The 22,098-nt window shown below is 39.7% G+C and overlaps 1 protein-coding gene and 1 non-coding gene across 14 annotated transcripts in view; both read right to left on the minus strand.

The window, feature by feature from the left end:
- The window catches only part of CNOT1 (CCR4-NOT transcription complex subunit 1), a 107,699-nt gene that overhangs the window by 48,806 nt on the left and 36,795 nt on the right, over positions 1–22,098 (minus strand). For 6 of the 13 annotated variants that reach the window (XR_007769342.1, XM_050922952.1, XM_050922948.1 and 3 more), the window contains exons 9-20: positions 21,647–21,773; positions 21,142–21,252; positions 20,394–20,564; positions 19,708–19,835; positions 18,744–18,984; positions 16,938–17,057; positions 15,894–16,016; positions 15,509–15,660; positions 8,180–8,330; positions 3,365–3,566; positions 2,679–2,825; positions 1,348–1,472 (exon numbers count right to left, since the gene is read on the minus strand). Coding sequence is in view for 12 of the 13 variants with exons in the window: in XM_050922952.1 (XP_050778909.1) it covers positions 1,348–1,472; positions 2,679–2,825; positions 3,365–3,566; positions 8,180–8,330; positions 15,509–15,660; positions 15,894–16,016; positions 16,938–17,057; positions 18,744–18,984; positions 19,708–19,835; positions 20,394–20,564; positions 21,142–21,252; positions 21,647–21,773 (1,798 nt within the window). In the remaining variant the exon portion in view is untranslated. The remainder of the gene's footprint in view (positions 1–1,347; positions 1,473–2,678; positions 2,826–3,364; positions 3,567–8,179; positions 8,331–15,508; positions 15,661–15,893; positions 16,017–16,937; positions 17,058–18,743; positions 18,985–19,707; positions 19,836–20,393; positions 20,565–21,141; positions 21,253–21,646; positions 21,774–22,098) is intronic. The other 7 variants (XM_050922955.1, XM_050922947.1, XM_050922949.1 and 4 more) reach the window with 4 other exon arrangements.
- Positions 7,705–7,840, minus strand: LOC127034517 (small nucleolar RNA SNORA50). The gene has a single exon (XR_007769416.1). It is a non-coding gene; the product is annotated as a small nucleolar RNA SNORA50 (small nucleolar RNA).

Here is a 22,098-nt window from a genome sequence, read left to right on the forward strand (position 1 = left end):
AGTAACATTCAAGGCTTCACAACAGGAGTGTTTCAAGCACACAGTAAGGAGCGAGTGTGCAAGTACTTTACAAGCCAAATGTGCATCTGAGCAATAACTCCAATTATGCCCATCTGTGCAAATAAAATGTCAGACTGTCCTAAGCAGTAGTCTCATATGCATGTAAACTGCTTTTAAAAAGGCAGTTTTTCGTCAAATGTATGGCCTTGGCAAAAGGAATAAATAAGCAAAATCCTATTTTACTCAGGTCAAATGGACAGTTTATCAATTTTCTTCAAATCCTCAGACATTCTAGTGCGTCAGATCATACTTCCAACATGCTTGCTTCTGAGTTAAAAACAATCCCTTGAATGTCATTTTAGAAGAGTAATTACTTTCATTCTAAATTTTTCCATCTTTAATATACACGAAGTAATTGGAAATTTAGCATCAGATTTTTTATAGTATTTGGACTATGAAGTAATTGCTTGGGGGGAGGTTCCTAAGAATATTTGTAGATTAGACCTGCTAGAGTATTGCTCATAATTTCATTTTTCCCTTTATCAGATATTAAAGGCCATGTTTATATTTATAAATTGTCAGATTTATTTGCAATGGTCTTCAAATGAGACTTTTCTTTGTACTGCTCCTAAATTTGATTCCGAAATACAGGAAGTAGAGATTAAACAGTGCTTTTCAATAATCCGTAAGTGTGCAAATATATTTAAAGGGACATCGTTAACTTGAAATACTCTATTTCAACAAGCAAATTGAACTTGGCCTCAGGATTATACTTGCCACTGAGTCTCCCTGATATATGTCTCAAAAAAAAAAAAAAAAAAATTGGTAAGTGTTTTCTTCTCCCTGTTGTGCGAGACACCCAAGAAAGGTGAAACTGACTAGTGACAGGAGAAGAAAGTAAATCACCACACAGTACTGTCAAGGGTATCCACTAAAATTGATGAGCAGTTTTCACTTGTCATTTATAGTAATTTTAGGTGTTAATCGCATATGTTAATTATTTTCAAATAAAAATATGATTTAAGTTGACGGTGTCCCTTTAAGATTTGGCACCAATGTTGAATACTTGTGCTTGGATTTCACATGACTAGCTCCATCCAATTTAACATTTTCAGCAGCTAGAACTTAAAACTGCATTTAATGCACAAGTGCAACTGGGTGTTTTTACCCCGTGTACAACAGACAGGTTCTTGAAAATTTGTGCACTCAATTTACTTCCTCAAACTGCAACCAAACAAAAAGCAATGTTGCTATTGCCTCAATATTTAAAGACATTAAGAAGAATTACTTTCAACCATAAAAAAAGTCTCTGGACAAGTGATGTGATCACTGCAGAAGAAAACTCACCTCATCTACAGACATGGTGGGGTGTGGTGGATGATTATAAATGCGCTGAAAGTAGCTGTTTGCCTCATCATCTATTTCTTTACTAAAGTGCTGATTTGCCTCTGGCCACACCTGAGATAAGTCAGCTGTTGGGAAAATGGACAAAGTAACAATTGAGTTAATTCATTAGCAAATGAATTGAAAAGAACAAGAAAAAAAATTGTCATTTTCAGATATCTGTTCAAACATATGCAGAACCTCCATAATACTCTTGACGGGGCTGAAATGCTTTTAAGTAGTTTTTGTTCATTTAATGAGCACAAGTTATTTTATTTAAAACCACAGGTCTGTTAACTTAGTAAGATTTGTGTTTCACCAACAGTGATCAACTTGAAACAAACTGCATGTTAAGCTAGTGCGCCTAGAATATATTTCACCTCTAAAAATTATATTGAGGCCTAACCCAATGTGCAAATGAACATAAAAAGAGCATGCTACACAACACTAACATGCAGACAGTCTTTCACACAAGCACTTTCAGATCAACCAGTGCACTTCAAGCCAAGTCACTGAATGCTCAGCCCAAACAGCAGAAAGAGGGTCATATCAACCTCCAGCTGTATGTTCACTGGGAACCTATTAGTTTAGCTTTTCACACATTCAGTTTTATGGACAAGCTGCCAGATAGTGGACTTACTGACATAACGATGTTTGAAAGGTTTAATATCTGATTGCATCTTAGTCACCAAAGCACACAGTGTGAAATCTGACTGTATGCACAGTCAAGAGATACAGCTGTGCCAGTTAGACAGACAGACTCTTGGTTGGACTGGGGAGACCAAATATTCCACTCTCAGAAATGAACTAGCCTGAATTAGTTTCTCTTCCCAGTTTTAGCATCCTAATTCACCACCTCCTCCTTTTATTAAATCCTCTGATTGGTAATATCCCACTCAAAGCACCTCTGGTTTAATTAGTTTTCTCTACAGAATTTCATTTTTGTAACACTAATCTCACACACATACATATATAAACCCCCTTATAAAACACTGGGCATATTTTGTTCGTATACAGCAGAACAAAGCAGCAGAGCAACACTGTTCATGCAGATTTATAACATTTCATTGAGTTTTTTACTTTACTACAAAACTGCTTCTTTCTACTCCCTCAGGGCTACTCGGCAAGCTTCTACTGCTAGCAGTTTTAAAGTAGCCTGTTTCATGCTGCAGAGTGAAAACCAGAGCCACGTCTCTGGGATCTGCCATCTACTGGCTGCAAGCCTGCCCTGGAGGAAATGCAGGTTAGCTGCAGACCACAGTCACACTTCAGTCACAGACAACACTACCACTTACAAGGTTTCATCTTACTCTGCTGGAATGTAGGCTGGTTCAGTCCAGATGTACTCAGTTTCCTTTGCACGAATGGATCATTGTTCACTGCAGGGAGGCCAAGGGCCCCAGTCCCTATACCAGTTAGGCTACCCGTAGTAAGACCACCTACTGGAGCCAAACAAGGTATCAGTCATTTCATTTGCATTCAGCTACTTGCATGTAGTAAGAAAAAATGATTATTCCCACAAACGTGTCCAGCTAGGTCACGTAATAACTATCCCCATGTTATCCAATTCCATATGCAACTTTTTAGTCCATATTACGCTACCACCTGTGGTCTACTGAAGTCTGCCAAAAGGCTCAGATAGTTCTCAAACTAAATTTCATCCTTTTACTCAAATGCAGCACTTTAATATACTTCAGAGTCTTAAAAGGGCAAAACACATTTCAAAGGGGTCAGAACTGCATACCACAATTTTATTTTTTTTTAAACCACACACGGGACCCTCCTTTTATTGAAGTACATTATATTGATTTGTTATGCTGCACTGAGCACTTTGGCCTGGAAGTGGTAGCAAAGGTTATGTAATTTTAATTAAATCCTAGCAAATATAAGCATACTGCTGTTCTTGCCCAATACCTCTGACCAAGGCAACTGTAGCAGCACTTGAACAATTCTGTTACCTCAATATGCAAACAAGCAGTACCTGGAAGTTGTGAAGAGAGTCCTCCAATGCCACTGAAAGCAGTTGTCTGATTTTGGGTGGAAAGGGGAGGAAATGCTTTTGCTGGTGACTGAGGTGTACTGAAAGCAGAACCCAAGTTTGGAGGGAAGCCTTGCATACTCTGGGTATGTGGAACAGCTGAACCACCTAAACTAAGAGATGCCATCCCAGCAAGCGGGTCAATCTGAATAAAGAAATGCAGATTATAAAACAGCCATATACATTTATCCAGTTCTTCTTAGCAATACCTGACAGACACCACTCCAATGCTTTCTTAGGGACTATTTTTGACACATAGCTGTAACTTTAGTCTACGACATCATACAAGTCACCCCAACAAGATCTTGTTTATCTACAAAAATGTTAGGTTAAATCTAAAAAAGTGTGCTAAATGTCTAAGACCGCTACAACCCTAGAGAAGTAAAATCCAAGTCTATTAAAAGCTTTTGGAGATTCAAGACCTTCGTATTACACATTTGACTTCTAACAACAAAAAACTGGATTAAAAACCAATACGTAGATATCTGATATTATAGCAATTTATGACTTTCAGTTTTAGGTCACATTGAAAAAAGTTACTGGCTCCAGTGAAATTTCATGATCAACATTACTTATAGATATTATTGTATAAGGAATCCCACTGTGTCCAATTTTAAGAGAAAACTGGAACATGATATTTTGCATAGGCCTTCAGAGATCCCACAATATTAGCAACTATAATTAGAGATGGGACTAGGAGAAAAACTAAAATTCATTTGAGCATAAGCTTTTGTGGGCTAAAACCCATTCCATCAGATGCATGCAGTGGAAAATACAGTAGGAAGATATGACACACACACACCATGAAAAATGGGTGTTGCCATACCAACTATAAGAGTGATCAATTAAGGTGGGCTATCAGCAGAAGAAGAAACAAACCTTTTGTACTCACACCTTCTTGTCAACTGTTGGAATTGGCCATCCTGATCACCACAACAAGAGTTCTTCTCCTGCTAATAGCCCACCTTAATTGATCACTCTCATAGTTGGCATGGCAACACACATTTTCTCATGTTCTGTATGTTGTTCTTGGTAGTCCATCGATCCGATGACGACAAATCTGAGCAAATCATCTATTGTTGGTCTCATGGTGTGCCCTCTGATGGCTATACAAGCCAATTCTAAAGGTGCACATTTTGCTGCAGATGGTGCATGGGAAGTTTGCAGTCAGTGGGTTGTGCGCTGCTGGTGTTCTGTGACATCGTTCGCGTGCCTCTTGTAGACGCTGGCAGCAGTCTTCCTCAAAGGCGATGCAGGTATTTCTGACTATTGCAAGCCACTGTGTTCTGTCACTGGCAGTGTCCTCAAGGTCCCTCGGTTTGATATGGTTATACTGCAGATTGGCTTTGATGATGTTCTTGTAACGTTTTCGTGGATGACCTATATGCTGGATGCCCTGGGAGAGCTCACCATAGAGAAGCTGGCAGGGGATTCTGTTGGCATCCATATGGCTGACATGACTGGTCCAATGTAGCTGTGACTTCATGATCATCATTTCGATGCTTGTCACCTGGGCTCTCTCGAGGACCTCAAGATTGGGCATTTTGTCTTGCCAGCGGATCTTCATGATGTTGCGGAGGCAACGCATGTGGAACGCTTCGAGCTGCTTGATATGACGTCTATATAGTGTCCATGTTTCAAACCCATACAAAAGAGATGAAAGAACAGCAGCTCTGTACACAAGCAGTTTTGTTGACATCTGGATGTTGTGGTGGTTTAAAACTTTGACATGCAGATAGCCAAGTGCCTGACTTGCTTTGGATATTTGTGCGTTGATCTCAATATCCAGTGATGGATCACTGGATATGACACTACTCAGGTATTTAAAGTTCTCCACTACTTTAAGCTGAGTGCCATCAATGGAGATACCTCAGGACAGAAGCATTTGATCCAGGTACAGGTTGATGGAGAACTTCTGTCTTTCCGAGGCTGATAGTTAGTCCGAAGAGTTGCGAGGCCTCGGCAAACTTGTTGACAATGTGCTGAAGATCATTTTCAGCGTGAGCCATGAGAGCAGTCATCGGCAAAGAGTGCCTCAAGGAGGAGTTTTTGCACTGTCTTAGTCTTTGCATTCAGGCAACGGAGGTGAAAAAGCGACCCATCGTGCCGGTATTTCAAATATATACCTCAATCCAGATCTTTCATTTCATGGTTAAGGACGCATGCAAAGAACAGGTTAAATAAGACAGGAGTGAGAACACATCCTTGTTTCACACCGCTGGTGATGTTGAAGGGGGCAGATGTGGCTCCATCAGACAATACTTCGCCTGTCATGAAAAAGGCATATAATCTGGACAAATTTTCTTGGGCAGTCAAGTCGTGTTAGAATAGTCCAAAGGGCTTCCCTGTTGACAGTATCAAATGCCTTTGTCAGATCTATGAAGACAGCATATAGGTGCATGTTCTGTTCAATGCACTTCTCTTGTATTTGTCTGACAGCAAACACCATGTCGACTGTGCTCCGGCCAGGTGGAAAACCACATTGACTTTCAGGTAGATTTGCCTCGGAAATACTGGCTATTAGGCGATTCATGATTTTCCCTCCAATGGAGAGGAGGGATGCACCTCTATAAATTTCCACATTCTGCTTTGCTGCCTTTGTTCTTGAAAAGAGAGACAGTAGTAGCATCGTGGAGGTCCTGTGGTATGTTTTCATCCTCCCACACGCTGATGATCATGCTGTGGAACGCTGCTAGTGCTGCTGGACCTGCTGCTTTGTATCTCTCTGCTGGTATCCCATCTTTTCCAGGAGTGTTTCCTGAACTCATCCAGCTAATAGCTTTCTTAATCTCATCTATAGTGGGCGGAGAGTCAAGATCTGTCAAAGCAGGTTGTTGTGGAATTTTATTGAGGACATTATTATTCACGGTTGATGGTCTATTGAGAAGGTTGCTAAAGTGTTCTCGCCATCTTTCATTGATGCCTTCTTGATCTTTAATCAGCGCTGTGTTGACCATCTTACTGCTCTCATCAGACCTTAGTTTAGAAGGTCCATGGACAGTTTTAATAGCACTGAAGAACATCTTTGAGTTGCGGGTCTCAGCATTGTGCTCAATTTCTTTGGCTGTGCTCTCCCACCAGTTGTCTTGTATCTGACGGAGGTCCTTCTGTGTTTTGTTCTGAAGGTACTTGAAATGGTCCCGTTTGGAGACTGAGGATGGATCATTCTGCCATTCAATAAAGGCTTTTCTCTTTAATTCCAGAGCTGAGCATATTTCTTCTTCGTTCTCAAACCAATCCTGATGTGTTCTTTTCTTTGGTCGAAGAGATGTTATTGCTGTGTCAGTCACCATCTGCTTGAACTGGTCCCACTTTTCGGCTGCAGTACCGATCAGTTGTCCGTGGGATGTCAGTTTGTCATCAAAACTCTTCTGGAAGTTGTTAAAACATTGAGCATCCTTCAGTTTGGCTATGTTGGAAGCAGGCACAAATGCCCTAAGCATGTGCAGCCAAGAGGGAGCGATGTAAAGTTGGAGAGACGTCCTGACTCATCTGTGGTCTGTCCAGCACTCTGCACCTTGCATCACTCTGGTGATCAGTACATCTTGGATGTCTCGTCTTCTGACAATGGCATAATTTATCAGATGCCACTGTTTGGACCTAGGGTGCATCCACATAGTTTTGTATTTATCTGCTTGTCAGAACAGAGTGTTGGTAATGGTCACGTTTGAGCCTTCTCATAACAAAGGTTCAAAAGGAGTAGTGTGTATGTGTATTTTTTAATATATAAAAAACACACTCCATACACACACCCCTTACCTTCCTACTGTATTTTCCACTGCATGCATCCGATAAAGTGGGTTTTAGCCCATAAAGCTTAACACATTTATTTGACCATAGTCTAAGGTGCCACAAGTACTCCTCGTTCTTTTTGCTGATAGACTAACACAGCTACTCCTCTGAAACCTGACTCTAGGAGGTGCAGTTCTAGAACTCTCACCATCTATCCAGAAGATGGCCAGGCTACAGTCCAGTTGTCTAAAACATTCTGCTGCTCTAATTGCTCACAGTAGCAGTCTGTAGTGTTCCCAGGATATTAATAGGTTTATCTAAGGAGTAATTTTCCCACTTCTGAGAGCTGTTAGACTGCTTTACTTCTTTAGCCTACAAAATATTGATGCTTTTGACATCTATAGAAATACTGAAGTGCCACTAGTTTATAGGGAAAAAGTTCACTTCTTAACATTTCAATGTGGCATTGAATGTAGCTGCTAGAAGTAAAATCTGTCTAGAATGTGTTGCTCCCAGAGGCGGAAGGGGTGGTGAGTGGCAGGGAGTAACTTAAATGTACCTTGTTTTTAAAAGAGCAGTTCAGTTGAGAGCTGAAGAGCCCCAGTTATAACAAGTCCTTATGCTCTAGCACTGTTGCTTGGCCCGTGAAGCTACAAACAAGACACATCAGGTTCAAAGGCAGTGCTTATTCCTCAAAAAGTCTACGTAAGTTCTTTAGCACTTTAAAGAAATCTTCACTATATTTTTAATTAAGCCAAATTTGTATTTCACTTTCTACTGCTCCCATTCTAAGCTTCAGTTACTTGTTACAAACATTCCAGAAGTGAAAGTTAGCTCTGAACTAAACCCGTTACATACTATTTTGTAGTTAAAACACAAGCAAATTATGTAGACATGCATGTACAAGTAGTTTAAGGGAGCCAATTCTCATATTCTTTAGTTCCGTTACCAGAGTTCAGTTTATGCAGCAAACACCAATACCAATTATCACTGTTCTGAAACTGTAGCACATCATCATTTATCTACCTGTACAGGAGAGATAGCATCCAAGCTGCTAGCACTTGGTGGACGTCCCTTTGGCATGACTCCAGGTGGTGGCTGTCTAGCCTTGTTCATGACATTACTGCAATTGGCTACCATAGTGAGGATGGTCTCTGACAGCTCCTGGGAAACACTCCTGAGCAGAGAAGAGTTAGGTGATAAGCCATATAGCATTCCTGAGGCTGGCCAATCCAGCCTGTTCAGTTTCTCTTAAGCAAGTGGGATCATGTATTTCAAGACAGGTAATAAGTGTGGCTTTGGAGAAGTAGACAAAAGTTAAGATTTTGCAATTACTTTACAATAATTTGACTACCCCTACTGTCATATCTCTTCATTAGATTCAATAAGCAGTCAAGTGACTTGAGAAGCACTCTAGAGACTTCTAGAGCCTACAAACCACAGCATGTCTTTCTAAAAGACTTACGCTAGACCTTAAACCCAAAACAGATGGCTAAGTGACTGCAGATACCAGCTTTAGTGAAAAAAAGTTACACTCTTAAAAGTCAATATGCTTGGGTACGTCCCCCTCATGCTAAGATGATTCATGTTTTCAGATCCACATTTCATCAGGCACTGAAACATACGGAGCAATTAGCAGTGAACATGGAGTACCATATAGCTCTAAGAAAGCAACAAAACCCTGCCCCCTCAGGTGAACAGGCAGTCCTCACACTTATGACAACTGGTTCCTGAAAATTGCATTGTAAGTCGAAAGTGTAACCTGGAACCGCAATCCACTCCATTGCAGGACTGAGCATTGTAGAGTCAAAACCAATTGTCATAAGTTGAATCAGGGTATCAATTCATAAGTGCCGTTCATCGCAAGTAATAACTGTACTATACTGAATCTTAGCTACATTTTTTTATTTCATTTCCATTCGATACGCAGGAAAAGGACAGTCTCGATAGGGAAACTAGTTTTCCAGACTTACTCATGTCTTAGATACACTACTCAATAACTTTAAGGATTAAGACACACTGGGTCTCCTAAAAACAGAATATGCATCTTTGCCATAACAGAATTAAAAAGAACAGACTCCTAGGAAGCCCTAGTCTATTTCTTGGACAATATTTGAAACATGAGCTCTGTAGAAGAATAGAATGAGACAGTTTAAGAGGTTGGGAAGGCTGAAGTCTCCTTTTCGATAAGGCTACCCTGTTCTCCTATTTCATCAAGTTGTACTTTGAGTATCAAGGTTATATACCATATGATTAGAGTTCTGTTACTGTAAGTCCAAGACCATCACTGAGTTGCTATCATTCCATTTTCTGGCATTTTTATGCAGCAATAAGGGGCTATGCTTTGACCTAGCTGGCTAGTGTCATAGGAAAGCACCTAAGAGGATGGGCATTTACATGACTTAAGCAACAAAATTTAAGATGATTTTAACAAGATCTCAAGATGATCCAATATATTTAGATCAAAACAAGAGACCAGACAAGTCGCTAACAGCTTTTCTCTACAGAGACCTAGAAACCAAGATCCAACATATAAATCAAGGTCTTCAAGAGATGGTCATATGGGAATACGGAAAGTGCTTTGCAGAGAGAAAAGAACATACCCATTGCTAGTGGGCCTATTTTCAAGCACAGCAGACTACCAGTTTCTTGCTTCAATAGTATTTGAAGAGTCAGTTTGCAAGACTGTGCAAACAAAAGAATCTCTACCCCAAGAACTGCACAAATTTAAGTTTGGTGTGGATATACTTACTGTAGTAAACCCCAGAGATTATTTTGACTATGTCCTAATTCAGGGACAACTAGCTTAAAGGTGCTAAATCTTTGGGGTGAGGGTTGTTTAATTAAGGTACATTTAAAGTAAATGATGTTTGGGTGTTCAACTTACTTCCATGTTTAAGAGGAGACAAGTATTTCCAGGTAAAATAACTGCTTAACTACAATGTTTTCAAAGAGCTTTCTATGTCTACTCAATCTCAGCTCTACCTTAACAAGCTCCTTGCCCAGAAGTTCATGTTTAAAAAAAAAAAAAAAAAAAAAAAAAAAAAAAAAGTCTGAGCATTGCTCAGCAGCAACCCTCTCAGATATTTCATACCACCACAACTCTCCAACATGGTTTCTACTCCCACATTCCACAAATTAGAGCAACATGACCCACATCAACCTTGAAAAGTTCTTTACCTACTACTCCCCATGCTGTGGGCTACCATTATCTATAGTTCAACCATGTGGACTTTACGAGTCTAGCACTGTCATGGCGAGAGATGTGCACTGTCTCTAAGTCAGCTCTCTGTGCCTCATGTTTCCCCATTCTCATATTCTACAGGCCAATACTAGGTCTCCCCAGCTCTGACTCCCTTCTCTGTGGTAGGTCTCTAAAAAGGACAACGAACCTCTACAGTCTGAGTAGAGCTCCAGGTATACATATTCAGAAGCCAAGGAAAGAGGCGAACATGTCACATGTCATTACTTCACTAAGAAGTTTATTTTTAATCTGAAATAATTTGAAGCAGAGACTACAGGCATTTCCTGGCCACTCTAAGGTTATTAATCTCGGGGGACACTGGGAGGATAGAGACCATCCCAACATACATATAAAAAAAAATCATTCTTCTTGATATAAAACCACTGAGTAGACGGGCATGGGGATCTCTAAAAAACAAAAAAAGGCTGTACTGCTTCACAGAAAGCCTTAAGTAAACGTTAAAAATGCATGCTGCCCAAGATGAGGGCATCTTTCAGTGGGCTCTTAGACCTTATATAGTAGCAAGTAGTCAGAAGATAAAACTATTCATGTGTTATCCTCAAATATTACAACTGGCCTTCTCATATAGAAATAGATCCAAGGCTAGACTTGTCATTTGCCTCTTAACACAAGTCTTTCTTTTTATAAAGAATCCCTTGTTCTACATTAGCTGTAGCACCCACATTTTGTGAAAAGTGAGCAGCTACCCAGTAAGCAGACCTCAGAATTTTGAAGGAGTGCTCTCTCCCCCCTTCCACAGACTGATCAGAATTAAAGTGGCCTTAATGCAGTTTCTTAATTCATTAAACTAAACTGAATTATGGTCACTTCAATTTTGACCAGAAGCATCCACACAGGGATTTAATGCAGATCAACTAATCCACTTCCAATTCACACCTTTAGTTAATTTGGATTAATCTCCTTGGAGCCCCCCCATGTAGAAAAGCCCAAAGTATTGCCTATTCTCCATCTATAACCAGATGGAGGAGCACCTCACAATCCCTACTGTATTTATCCTCACACCACCCAAGAGGTAGGGAAAGTGCTATTATCCTCATTTTACAGATGAACTGAGGCAGAGAGACCATGATTTGCTCAAGGTCACAAGGTAGATTGGGTTCAAGTCCTTGCTCTGTTAAGTTTTCAGAGTCTGAGGCTGACCCCCTAACCACTAGACCATCTCTCTTTATGCATTCTCATTTGTAGCAGTTAATTCACATCAAGAAAGTGAGTTTCATAAAAAGGATTGCTCTGAAAGCATTTAATGTAAGCCATTGCTGTAGTTGCTACATAGATACTACGTGGATGTGAGGATGAGATTGTTTGTTATGGAGTCTATTTAAATAAGGCTCATACTTACGCAAGTTTGAAGCCAGCTTGGATAAAAACTAAAGAATTCATAATTTTACTGAAATTAAACACAGGTTCTTTTCAAAAATAAACTCATTTAAATTAAATTTGAAGTTACACCCTATGTTAAGTCCTAAAATGATTAAAATTAAAATGATTAAAATAATTTAAATGAAATACAAAAAAATATTAAGCAGAACATTTGATGCCAAGTCTTAAAGAAAGTCAAATAACTGAATTGGTGGACATCACTAGTTAACCACCTGAACCTAGAATTTGTTGAAGTGCTAAAGCAGCTGAAGACAGCTGCAGAGAATATTTTCTTCATTTCAGTTTATTCAACTACTTCAGGTCAATGACTAATTCCTCCTAAGGTAAGCCAATTGGGAGTTGGAAAAAAGGCAGGAAAATTTAGACTGGAAAAGAAAAACCATGTACAGACACTAGATGCGAGGATGAGATCTACTAGTTCCATAATCTTGAAGAACATAGTAAATTGAACTGATTTCTGATCACTAACTATAGCGAATAGTTCCTTCATTCATTAATCAGTTTTAAATGCAGAACAAGAGAAATGCATCATCCAGCATTTTCTAAATTACTAAAAAGACTTCAAATTAAGAATCTGAATAAGCGTCAATTAAGCTGTTTAATTGCTTAAATAATGGGTACAGTTATGATGTATCCTCCTGGTTAGCATAATGTTATGTTAATTTGTAACTAAATCTGTTTTCATGGTTACCAACCAATGAGGATCAACCTCTCCTTAGGAAAATAACTAAAAAAATACAAGTGCAAAACATGATTAAAATCAATTGATTCCTACTTGCTGATTTAAATCTGATTTGAAGTCAGTACACCCTGTTTGGAAAACACCAATGTTAACCTAATATGCCATGAATTCTACAAGAATCTCACATACTAATGTCCTGACATCTAGGCAACAAAAAGAACAGATATATCTCAAAATAGGTAAAATTGAAGACTCAGTTTTTCTCATCTTATAAAAGATTACTCCATTGCACAATGAAGAATTTTGTGGAAATTAATGTGCGTGCGGAATTTTCTTTCCCCCACGGAAATGGGCTACAGTGCTGCTAGCCCTCACTGGACCCCAGCAGATTCCTGGCAGCTGCCAACATGCCCTGAGAAAAGGAAAGGGCGGCACACAGAAAACTTTGAGCAAGCCTGGGATTGAGCATCAGGCTGTTTCTCCCTCCAGATCCCTAGGCTTGGGGTGAGATATGGGGGGCACATGCAGCTAGACTCTTGGGGGAGGCAAAGGGGGCAGAGAAACAGAAACTGGTTGTGATAGGGATTTCCATAACTCTGCTCCGGAGGTGGAGGGGAGAGAGAGAGAGAAGAAAGAAAGAGTGTGTGGGGGGGGGCAAGGAAGGGGAGGGTACAGACACTTGCTGAGAGGTTTTTGAAATTACCAAAATAATTGAAAATGGCATGATGCAGTGTTATTTTGACAAAATTTGCAGAATTATTGAATAGTGTGCGCAGAATTTTTAATGTTTTGGTGCAGACTGCCCCCAGAAGTACATTACGTAACAAATTCTAGGTTTAAAATTTAAGTATCTCTGCATATATGTTAACTTTGCAAAGGATCAATTAGAATTGGTACGACAAACCTGGAAGCCCATTTGCTTTTAATGTAGCAGCCCTAACAACAAATACAGGAAGATGCCCCATCTACTTACTCTGCAACCACAGGAAAGGGGGATCATAAAATTTTGTTCATCAGTATAAAAAAAATATTAGGAGAGGCTATATTGCCAATTAGGTCTGGCTCCATAAACATTCAACCCCACCCATTAAAATACCTAATTTAAAAAAAACTGTTACAGGAAGGAATGACACAGTAAGTGAAATCCATTTACTTTTCCTTGACTCAATTCTCCTCTCCCCCTACTCATGTTTCTATATTCTTCCTCTTGTCCTCTCCTTTCCCGTATTGTGTTGACCCCTTTCCATATTATCACTTCTTTCCCGTGTGGACTCTCCCAACCCCACCCACCATACTGTCCCCTATCCTTCTTCCCAGGACATAAGTTCACCAGCCAGCCTCATACCTTTGAAGTCCAAACACTATCATCCTCTCCTCAAAAAAAAAATCAAGCACGTGTACAGAAATTGAGAACCCTCCTCCTTCTCCCCCACCCCAAGAAACATTCACTCTCATGCAGCTTCCCAGAAGCTCAAATAGGCAGTCCGTGTATCATGTGCCAAGCATGTCCCAATTCCCTTATGCCCACCCACACAAGCAGCCTCTCCTCCTCCTCAGTTCTCTACCCGTGTCTCACAGTAGTTCCTTCCCCTACATTTGCACAAAGGCGGCCATTCGCTCCGATTCCCACACTTGCACTTCTTGTTCTTCCACTTCCTTTATCCCTTCAACCTCAAGATGAGTCTACCCCTGCTCAGAGAACGGAAACTGCTGTAGAGCAGGAGGAGGAAGTGAGGCAATATCTGTTCTTCCTCCCTCCACTGGCTCTGCCAGATACAATGATTCAGGAGCCAGTTAGCACCAACAGGAACCAGGGGTAAGGGAGAGAGAAAATGATGTAGTCTTGGGAGAATTAAGAGGAAAAAGAAGAAACCTTTTCATTTTTATTCTTCTACACAAAGCAGGCAAGGTATGTTTGGGAGGACTGGGGGAAAAACACATGCACATCTATTTCATATCAGCGACCGCACCTAGAGGGACACTTGTGGCAGCTTTTTAGGGTCATGAAACCCCTATAAATACAAGTACTAAAAAAAAAAAAGAAGATGCTACTGCCAACTTTTGACTCACTGTATACATATTCCTCGAGTAGAGGATTTGCCCCTTCCCTCCCCTCCAAGTAGCTTAGTGGTCTGTGAGTTTATCAGACACTAGCAGTTAAACAGGATTTCAGTGTCTACGCTCATCTGACTTCATTGCAAACTGTTCTTCAGCGTAAAACAGCTGTTTAAAATGTATTGCTATAGAGCAATATTACTGTGTTTACTAGCATAAGGACAAAGTGGTTTGGTCAAAACAAAGATTTCCAGGACATTTTGGCATCACTAGAAGTTCCTGGCACATCTGTTGAAATTAGATATTCCTATAACTAAAGTGCTGGTGTATCTTCCTAAACACGACACACCACAGTGCAATTGCAAGGTAAAGTGACTCGGAGACAACTTCCCCCATAAATTACAGTAAATCTGAACTTAACTTCTAGCCAGAAAGTTTACTAAAATGCTTGTTTCTAAATAAGACTGAAATCCAAGATTTTAGACGTGTGATTGTCATTAAGAAAGCCTGCATACAAGACTCTTTCTTCTCAATCTAGTCTCCTTTAGTAATTTTTCTGGAAGTGTGCAAACGGTTCAGATTCTTAGATAAAAATTAAGAGGAAGTAAAGGGTTGAGAAGATTGTTCTGGACCTTCTAGTTCTCCACCCCAGGGGACATTAGGATTCAGAGCACAGCCAAGTTATTGCTTGTTCTTAAGTGATCACTACGCAAGACTAAAGCTTTCTAAAGCCAGAGATAAAGAAGATTTTAATAACTTATGCATAATACTTGAGAGTACTCTCAAGAAGAGTGTAGCAGTAAGATTGAACACATTATTGGCTCTATCTAGGACTAGCTCTAAATGATACAGCCCCATCTTTCATATGCACCAAGGGAATCCAAACCTCAATTTTAAGGTAGTTTTGCAACTATGACACTTGCAGTTGAGTCTTCAAGCATATGCAGTTACCATAAGCGTGCAATTTTCTTACCCAGCACAAGCTTGTAGGCAGGCCAACATAGTTGCTAGTGTTTCTGGAGGAAGCTGAGCACTTTTGGGCTGGTCTTTCTCTGGGGCAAGGCCCCCCAAAATAGATGGGCATCGTCTCTTTAAGAAGGTCATACAGGCCTGGATGAAGGGCTCCTGGGGAAGAGAAATTCTTTCAATCTCTATTTAGACTGCATACCAGCCATGATTTCAAATTTAGCAACTGCAAGGTGGAAAGAATTGCACTAAGCTATTACATAGTTCAACATTTTCACTGAACTGTCAGACTAAAGTAGTTTTCCACAACTTCAATACTACTTAAAAAACTGTTATAGTGACTTAAGTCACCAAAAATAAAATGCAGAAATGAAATAAAAATCCTGCTTTACCCCATGCTCCCGAATTTTATCTGTGAGCCATTTGTCAAGTTTGAGGTATTCCCGTCGAGAGGCAAGTGCAGCAAGGTCAATAACAAAGGCAAATGGAGTACCATTTAGCAGCATTGACAAGGCCTAAAGAAAAAAAAAATAAGACTACTAGTCAAAATATCAGGTTACCCTACCCATTCTTTCATGACCTCTGCTCCCCACCTACTTTTTGGACAAGTTTTGCTACAACATGCTGCTACTGCTTTCTTGGTCAACAAAAAAATTTGGTACTATTCGCTTCATAGTTATATCTTGCTTATAAGACTAAGCAAGTGGTTCTAGATCTGAAAGCATGACACTACCTTCAACTAGACTTGACCTTGTGCTTGGGCTTTTACAGTCTTAATATGAAGCCTTACCAATAAGTGGCAGAGTAATAAAAAAAAAATTACTCAGTTTCTATTGCAACACCACAGAAATCAAATCAAAATATCTTATCACTCCCTGAGCACAACACAGGAGGATTTCACATCCATTCTGAATGTGCCTCATGGTCAACAGTAGTTGAGGCATGGAAATTTTTTTTCAGAAGGCAGTCTGTCCAGCTATACCAAATGACACCCCAAATTTGTTACATCCACTTTAACAGGTGACAGATACCTCAAAAAGGTGATAAATACCTCAAATATAAGTCAGCTGAAACTGTACAGCACATACAATTTCAGTGGACTAGTATGGAAAGTTACTGAACTATTGTCACTTGTTTAAACACATCTAAGTACAACTGTGCTATCTTTAAACAAGTTTAATTTTCTAGAGTAAGTTTCCTATGCTCCCACTTCCAGCATCTTCAAGAAAAGTAAGTCGGTTGAAACTATTCTTCTAGTTCTAGATCATTTTTATAGTCTGATATCCACTTATGCCAACATCTGAATCCAGACATTCTAGCAATACAGTTCTTACTAACTTTCTATCACTTGTTAGTTTAGTTTCTCTTATAAAAAGAAACATGAAGTTCATACACAGCACACTAAGTAAGTGACAAATGCCTCTCAAAAAACTCACCTTCAAGTCTTGGGCAACATCGAGAATGCGTGACAATTTTGCCTGGTCATACTGCTCCCCTCTCATGTACCATTCAGCCATTGCATGCATGATAAGTTGGCGTATTGAAGGAGACTGGCCCTAGGGAAAGTTAAATTGTGATTTCACTTTATACAGAGCTGCTTTTTTTATTATTATTATTATTAACACACACACACACACACACACACACACACTTTAGGTTGTTACAGAAGTTTACATTTGGAATAGCTCACTCACACTTATGCAGGATGTTTCACCTATTTGCCACAGTTTTAATGGTGTTTATATGCAAGTTCTGTAGTTAATACTAGTTATATTTCACTCAGATAATCTACTGCAAAAGCCTAAAATCACCACTTAGACATGATTCTACATCTTTGAATTTCCTTTTGAATGATGAAACAAGTTGAGTTCACATCCCATGCTATTCCACCAGTAAACTGGTCTAATTCTTTTCCCATTCACATAGGAATGGAGATCGGAATAAAACTATTGTAGTATGCCATCTGCACTTATGTAATGGAATACCACATCTCATGGCTTAATACATGTTCTTGGAGATAAAATGGGAGTGGAGGTCCCAAAAACAATTAACAGAATTCAGCTTTTCATTGGTATCAAGGGTCTTGAAGTCTAGCTGTTCACATCTTGGGAGCACTTAATTTTACCAGCTGATGGAACTGCATCATGAAAGACAGACCAATGTTCTGTATTTATGACACAATCTGGGCCACTGGAAAACTTCAGATCTTGCAGTTAAGATCTTTACTCAACTCAGCCCTCTGCAACAAAGCATTTCTCCAGTCAAGCAATAAAGACAACTCTATCCTTCAATTTAAGAGATTTTCCTAATGTAAACAAAACCACCACAACACAACTGGGAGAGCTTGAAATGAATGACACTGCTCAATGACCAATGACTTTGCAGTCAGTTTAGACCAGGACCAGGTCGGTTTTGTATTATTGAACTTCACTGTTCAAATGTACTTGAGCACAAGATTCTTCTAATGCAGATAAGCCAAATGACACAGGTCTCAACTACAGCCATCTTCTCCTTACCTCTCCCGTTTGGATAGCTCCATCAGTCGTAGCAACAGTGAAAGCTATAGCATGGAGTGGGCAACACGTAACCCAAAACAGCCTGCTTATGTACTCATTTAGCGCCTCACAGCTGCATACGCTAAAAGGATACACAGCCAGCCACTTCATTACAGCTCTCAGTTTAACAGATACAGGAATTGTACTATTGCATCACACAAATGTGACATTTGTAAAGTATACTGCCGTACAGATACTTCAGCCCAGTATGTATAATTATGGAATAGCCAATCTCTAGGAAAAGTTAATTGGGCTTATGCCTGAACCTGACAGTTTATATCTTAAGATAACACTCTGTCTTCTGTAAGAAGTATAATAGAAGACAATTTAAAAAAAAACCAAAAACCCACAACACTCAATGTGCCAACCAGCAAAATTTGTAAAACTAAACAAGGTCTTAGATTGAGCCTATATTCAAGTTTGAGTTTCCTAAGCTGATCTTTTGCTAAAGCGTACTTATTTACACAATGCAAAAGAGAGACCAAGTCTCAGCAGTTTGCCTTAAGATCCAAGTAGTAAGCAATCAGTGAGTTGCAATATTTTGTAAAAACTCAATACTTTCTACACTATCCTGGTCATAAATGAAGACATTTCAGTGTTTTGCTGTTCCGGCTGCCAAATCAATCCATCACAAGCTTCTAAAATAAAAGTAATCAAAGCTTTTGAGTACTCAATTGAAACACTTACCTGTCCATGCCACGCATAGTGCAAAATGATGGCAGAGTTGGGGTGGTTGCCAAGGAAAATTGGCATAAGTGTAGAGATGAGTTCATGGCGTAAGGTATGCCAGGAAGTGTTGATCTGTAATAAGGCCAATACCAACATATCTGGGCAGTGCTTGATGGGGAAACTGAAGAGCTGCTTAACTTGCTCATACTGTCCCACTTCTGCCAACCGCAACAGAGACTCAATCAAATCCAGGCTCTTCCTAACAAAAATACAAAGTTACATACTAGATGACTAACAGGATTCTGGTCTGCAGGCAACGCCAAGCATTATTAAAACGCCAATTTCAAATAAGCAAATTTCATACAACTGTTACAACTTTGCTGAACCCAAATGAGTCTGCAATGAGAATATTCCTATCTGATTTTCATTAAATATTTAAACTCCGCATTTAATAAAAGGTTAGAGTCAACTACTCTTCTGGTTAAGAAGTATTAAAAATCAACTGAGATATTTCAGGTTGAATATACAATTGAAAAAACTGTGGCTATATGTATATACTTTAAAAACTCATGTTTTATTTCAGGTACCTGGAGCAAGCTTCTCCAGTGTCCTGGGGTGGGGGAGCGGGGGGCAGGAAGACTGCTGAAAATTCTCTCTCTCTCATATCTATTACACGTAAATATTTTTAGAAGTGAAAAAGCACTCCCAGAACACATTAGTAGGAACTCCCAGACAGCTAAAGACACCAGTGGAAGGATCAACTGGCAGCATGCTTTACAAGTGTTACTACAGGCATACATGGGAAGTGCTCTGATAATGCAAGAACCAAGCACTAATTATACACAAGATACTTAATGGCTCCTCTGCTGAAATATGAGTGCAGCTAAAAACTCAAGTCATTTGAAAAAGCCAAATTTAACTGTCAAATTAGTCTTATCCTCCATTTACGAGAACATAAATCCAACTATGTGACCAGGTTTACCATGTGGCAATTTCTCGATTGTCATCCTCTGGTGGTGCTTTCAGGATGTCTGTGGCAACAGCATGACAGGGGTAGTCAGCAAAACAGAAGATCTCTGGGTTTATGAGGGAATGCTGGATGAAGGAGAGCTGGAACATGTGTTCAGAAAAAAAACAGGTTAGATCTTCAGCAAAAAAAAAGTTACATACCCTCTTTCTTCCTCAACCACCAGGAGAGAAATTTTCAGAAGGGACTCAAAAGTTAGTGCATACGTTTTGCACTTTAGTCCTGGATACAGTACAAACTGATCTGATTGTGTAACCAGGTTAAAGCCTTGCCACTACACAGTTATTGAACATAGTTCCAGTTCCATCTACACTACAAACTGGAATAATATTGGTAACTGTTTTCCTTAACAAGGATGCATAGTGCCCTTCAACTCAATGCACTTCAATATCCCTTAAGCCTTCACATAAGTTATACAGTTGACTAGACAATACTTAAGAAGCGTGCTCTGGGTCTGCAGTCACTCCCCGACAGAATTGCAAACTCATTCTTAGTTCTGGGATTAGTCTATTTAAGTTACTGTTTCACTACTCAGTGATGTTCCTTACTACACAAAGATATTAAGCCAGTACAATTGTAACTGTTAAGCATGTTAACTGCCTAGGACAATTAATTTGACAACAGCTCCAAAATAATCCTACCTGGCCCTCGGCATGTTTCCAAGGTCTGTATATGAGATCAACTGGGAAGACTTCCATGCCGAGCCCTCTTTGGATACCATACACCACAATCTGCAGACCCTTGCTGTCACGAAGTTGAAACCCAGGGTGGTCCAGTTCATAGGTTACTTCCTTGAAGTTCAAACTAGGATTCTGCAACCAGTAAAACAGGTTACCCAGCATCAAGATAACATCCATAAACATTCCTCAATACTTTCTGCAAGTGCACCAGGCCACCAATGATCATTAGTGCATTTCAATGGAAAAATTTCAGCACAAATAGTTAGTTTGGCTCAGCTGTAATTTAACTGAAAATAGGATCTTACAAGAGAGTGTTAGACAAACTTAAACTAGTGACATCACAACCAGAAAAGATTACAGCATCTGAATTCTGGCTAGGTGCTCCTGTCTTCCATGCAAGGTGCATAGTCCTTGAGGCGAAAGTGCTTATAAAGGTTTTCTGTGATGAGGAATACAGCATATTAGGATGTGTGTAAGATAGGAGTAAACAGCATGGAAGAGTCACTCAAGTTAGCCAGCCAGTCTCACACCTTTAGTTTCCTGTGGTATTATTGAGACATTTTTATTCAACTGAAGCAATAAAGACATTTCAGTTCAGAAGTGCTGGTACTCTACTCCTGAGAAAAGTATACCAGAATTGACTGGTTGCTCTGAATACTAATTACAAATAGTCTATATTGATATATTACAAGCAAGAAGTCAAACTTACCAGCTCTTTAAGAACATCAATCAAGACCTCCACATTCCAGGTATGGGCTTGTGTTCCATCGCTTTTATCTTTCCCATCACTCCAGATCCCACTGCCAGGAGCCGAAATAGACTGCAAATTAAATGTCTCTGATTATATACTAGTTAAACTTAACCAAGCACCAGAAACCAGAGCTTCAGAACGTCCCATTATGAGTAAAATCAAGCCGTTAAGTAAGCTAGGAAGAAAGAGCTCTGCACTTTTAATAGCACCTTTCTCCTAAGAATCAAAGCACTTTACAGACATGCCTCACTGTGATGCAATACCCCTCTGCAGAATAGGAATGAAAATGTGAAGTGAAGAATACAAGTTAAGTGACTTGCTTAAGGCAACAGTAGTGGCAGAGCCAGAAATGGAATCCTGGAGCAACAACTCCCAGAGTCCTCAGCTTTAGTGACAAGTTTTCATTTTAGTGAGAAGAGTGAACGTACACTGTTTACTATCACTCTTCAGTAAGACTACTCACTTGTAATGGAATACCCTCTGTCAACCCTGAATGAGTTCGAGCCATCATTCCCAAAACCCTGGCAACCTGGGCAGCTGTTACCTCCCGAACACCAAACTGCATGATTATGTTGCGACATTCTTCAACACTAAAAATATAACCAGAAGACAGACATTGATCACAGTATCAAAGCAGGTTTCAACATGACAGCCAGAGTAACACAAGAGGGACTAGAGTGAGATTTTCTGGTTAAAGGTAACACACTGAGACAAAAAGTTAGCTATTTCAACCCGATTTTGCATACAATAAGGAGTACGAGACTGCTTGGCTTTGCAATGTTTTCAGTTAGAAGGGTTCTTGCTTTCTAATTCACACTACAGACGCTCCTCAACTTATGCAAGCGTTCTGTTCCAGAACATCCTGCATAACTTGAATTTTGCATAAATCGGAAACATATCTGACCATTATGAAAA

The sequence above is a fragment of the Gopherus flavomarginatus genome, chromosome 14 (assembly GCF_025201925.1).
Source record: "Gopherus flavomarginatus isolate rGopFla2 chromosome 14, rGopFla2.mat.asm, whole genome shotgun sequence".
In the NCBI taxonomy this organism is placed as follows: Eukaryota; Metazoa; Chordata; order Testudines; family Testudinidae; genus Gopherus; species Gopherus flavomarginatus.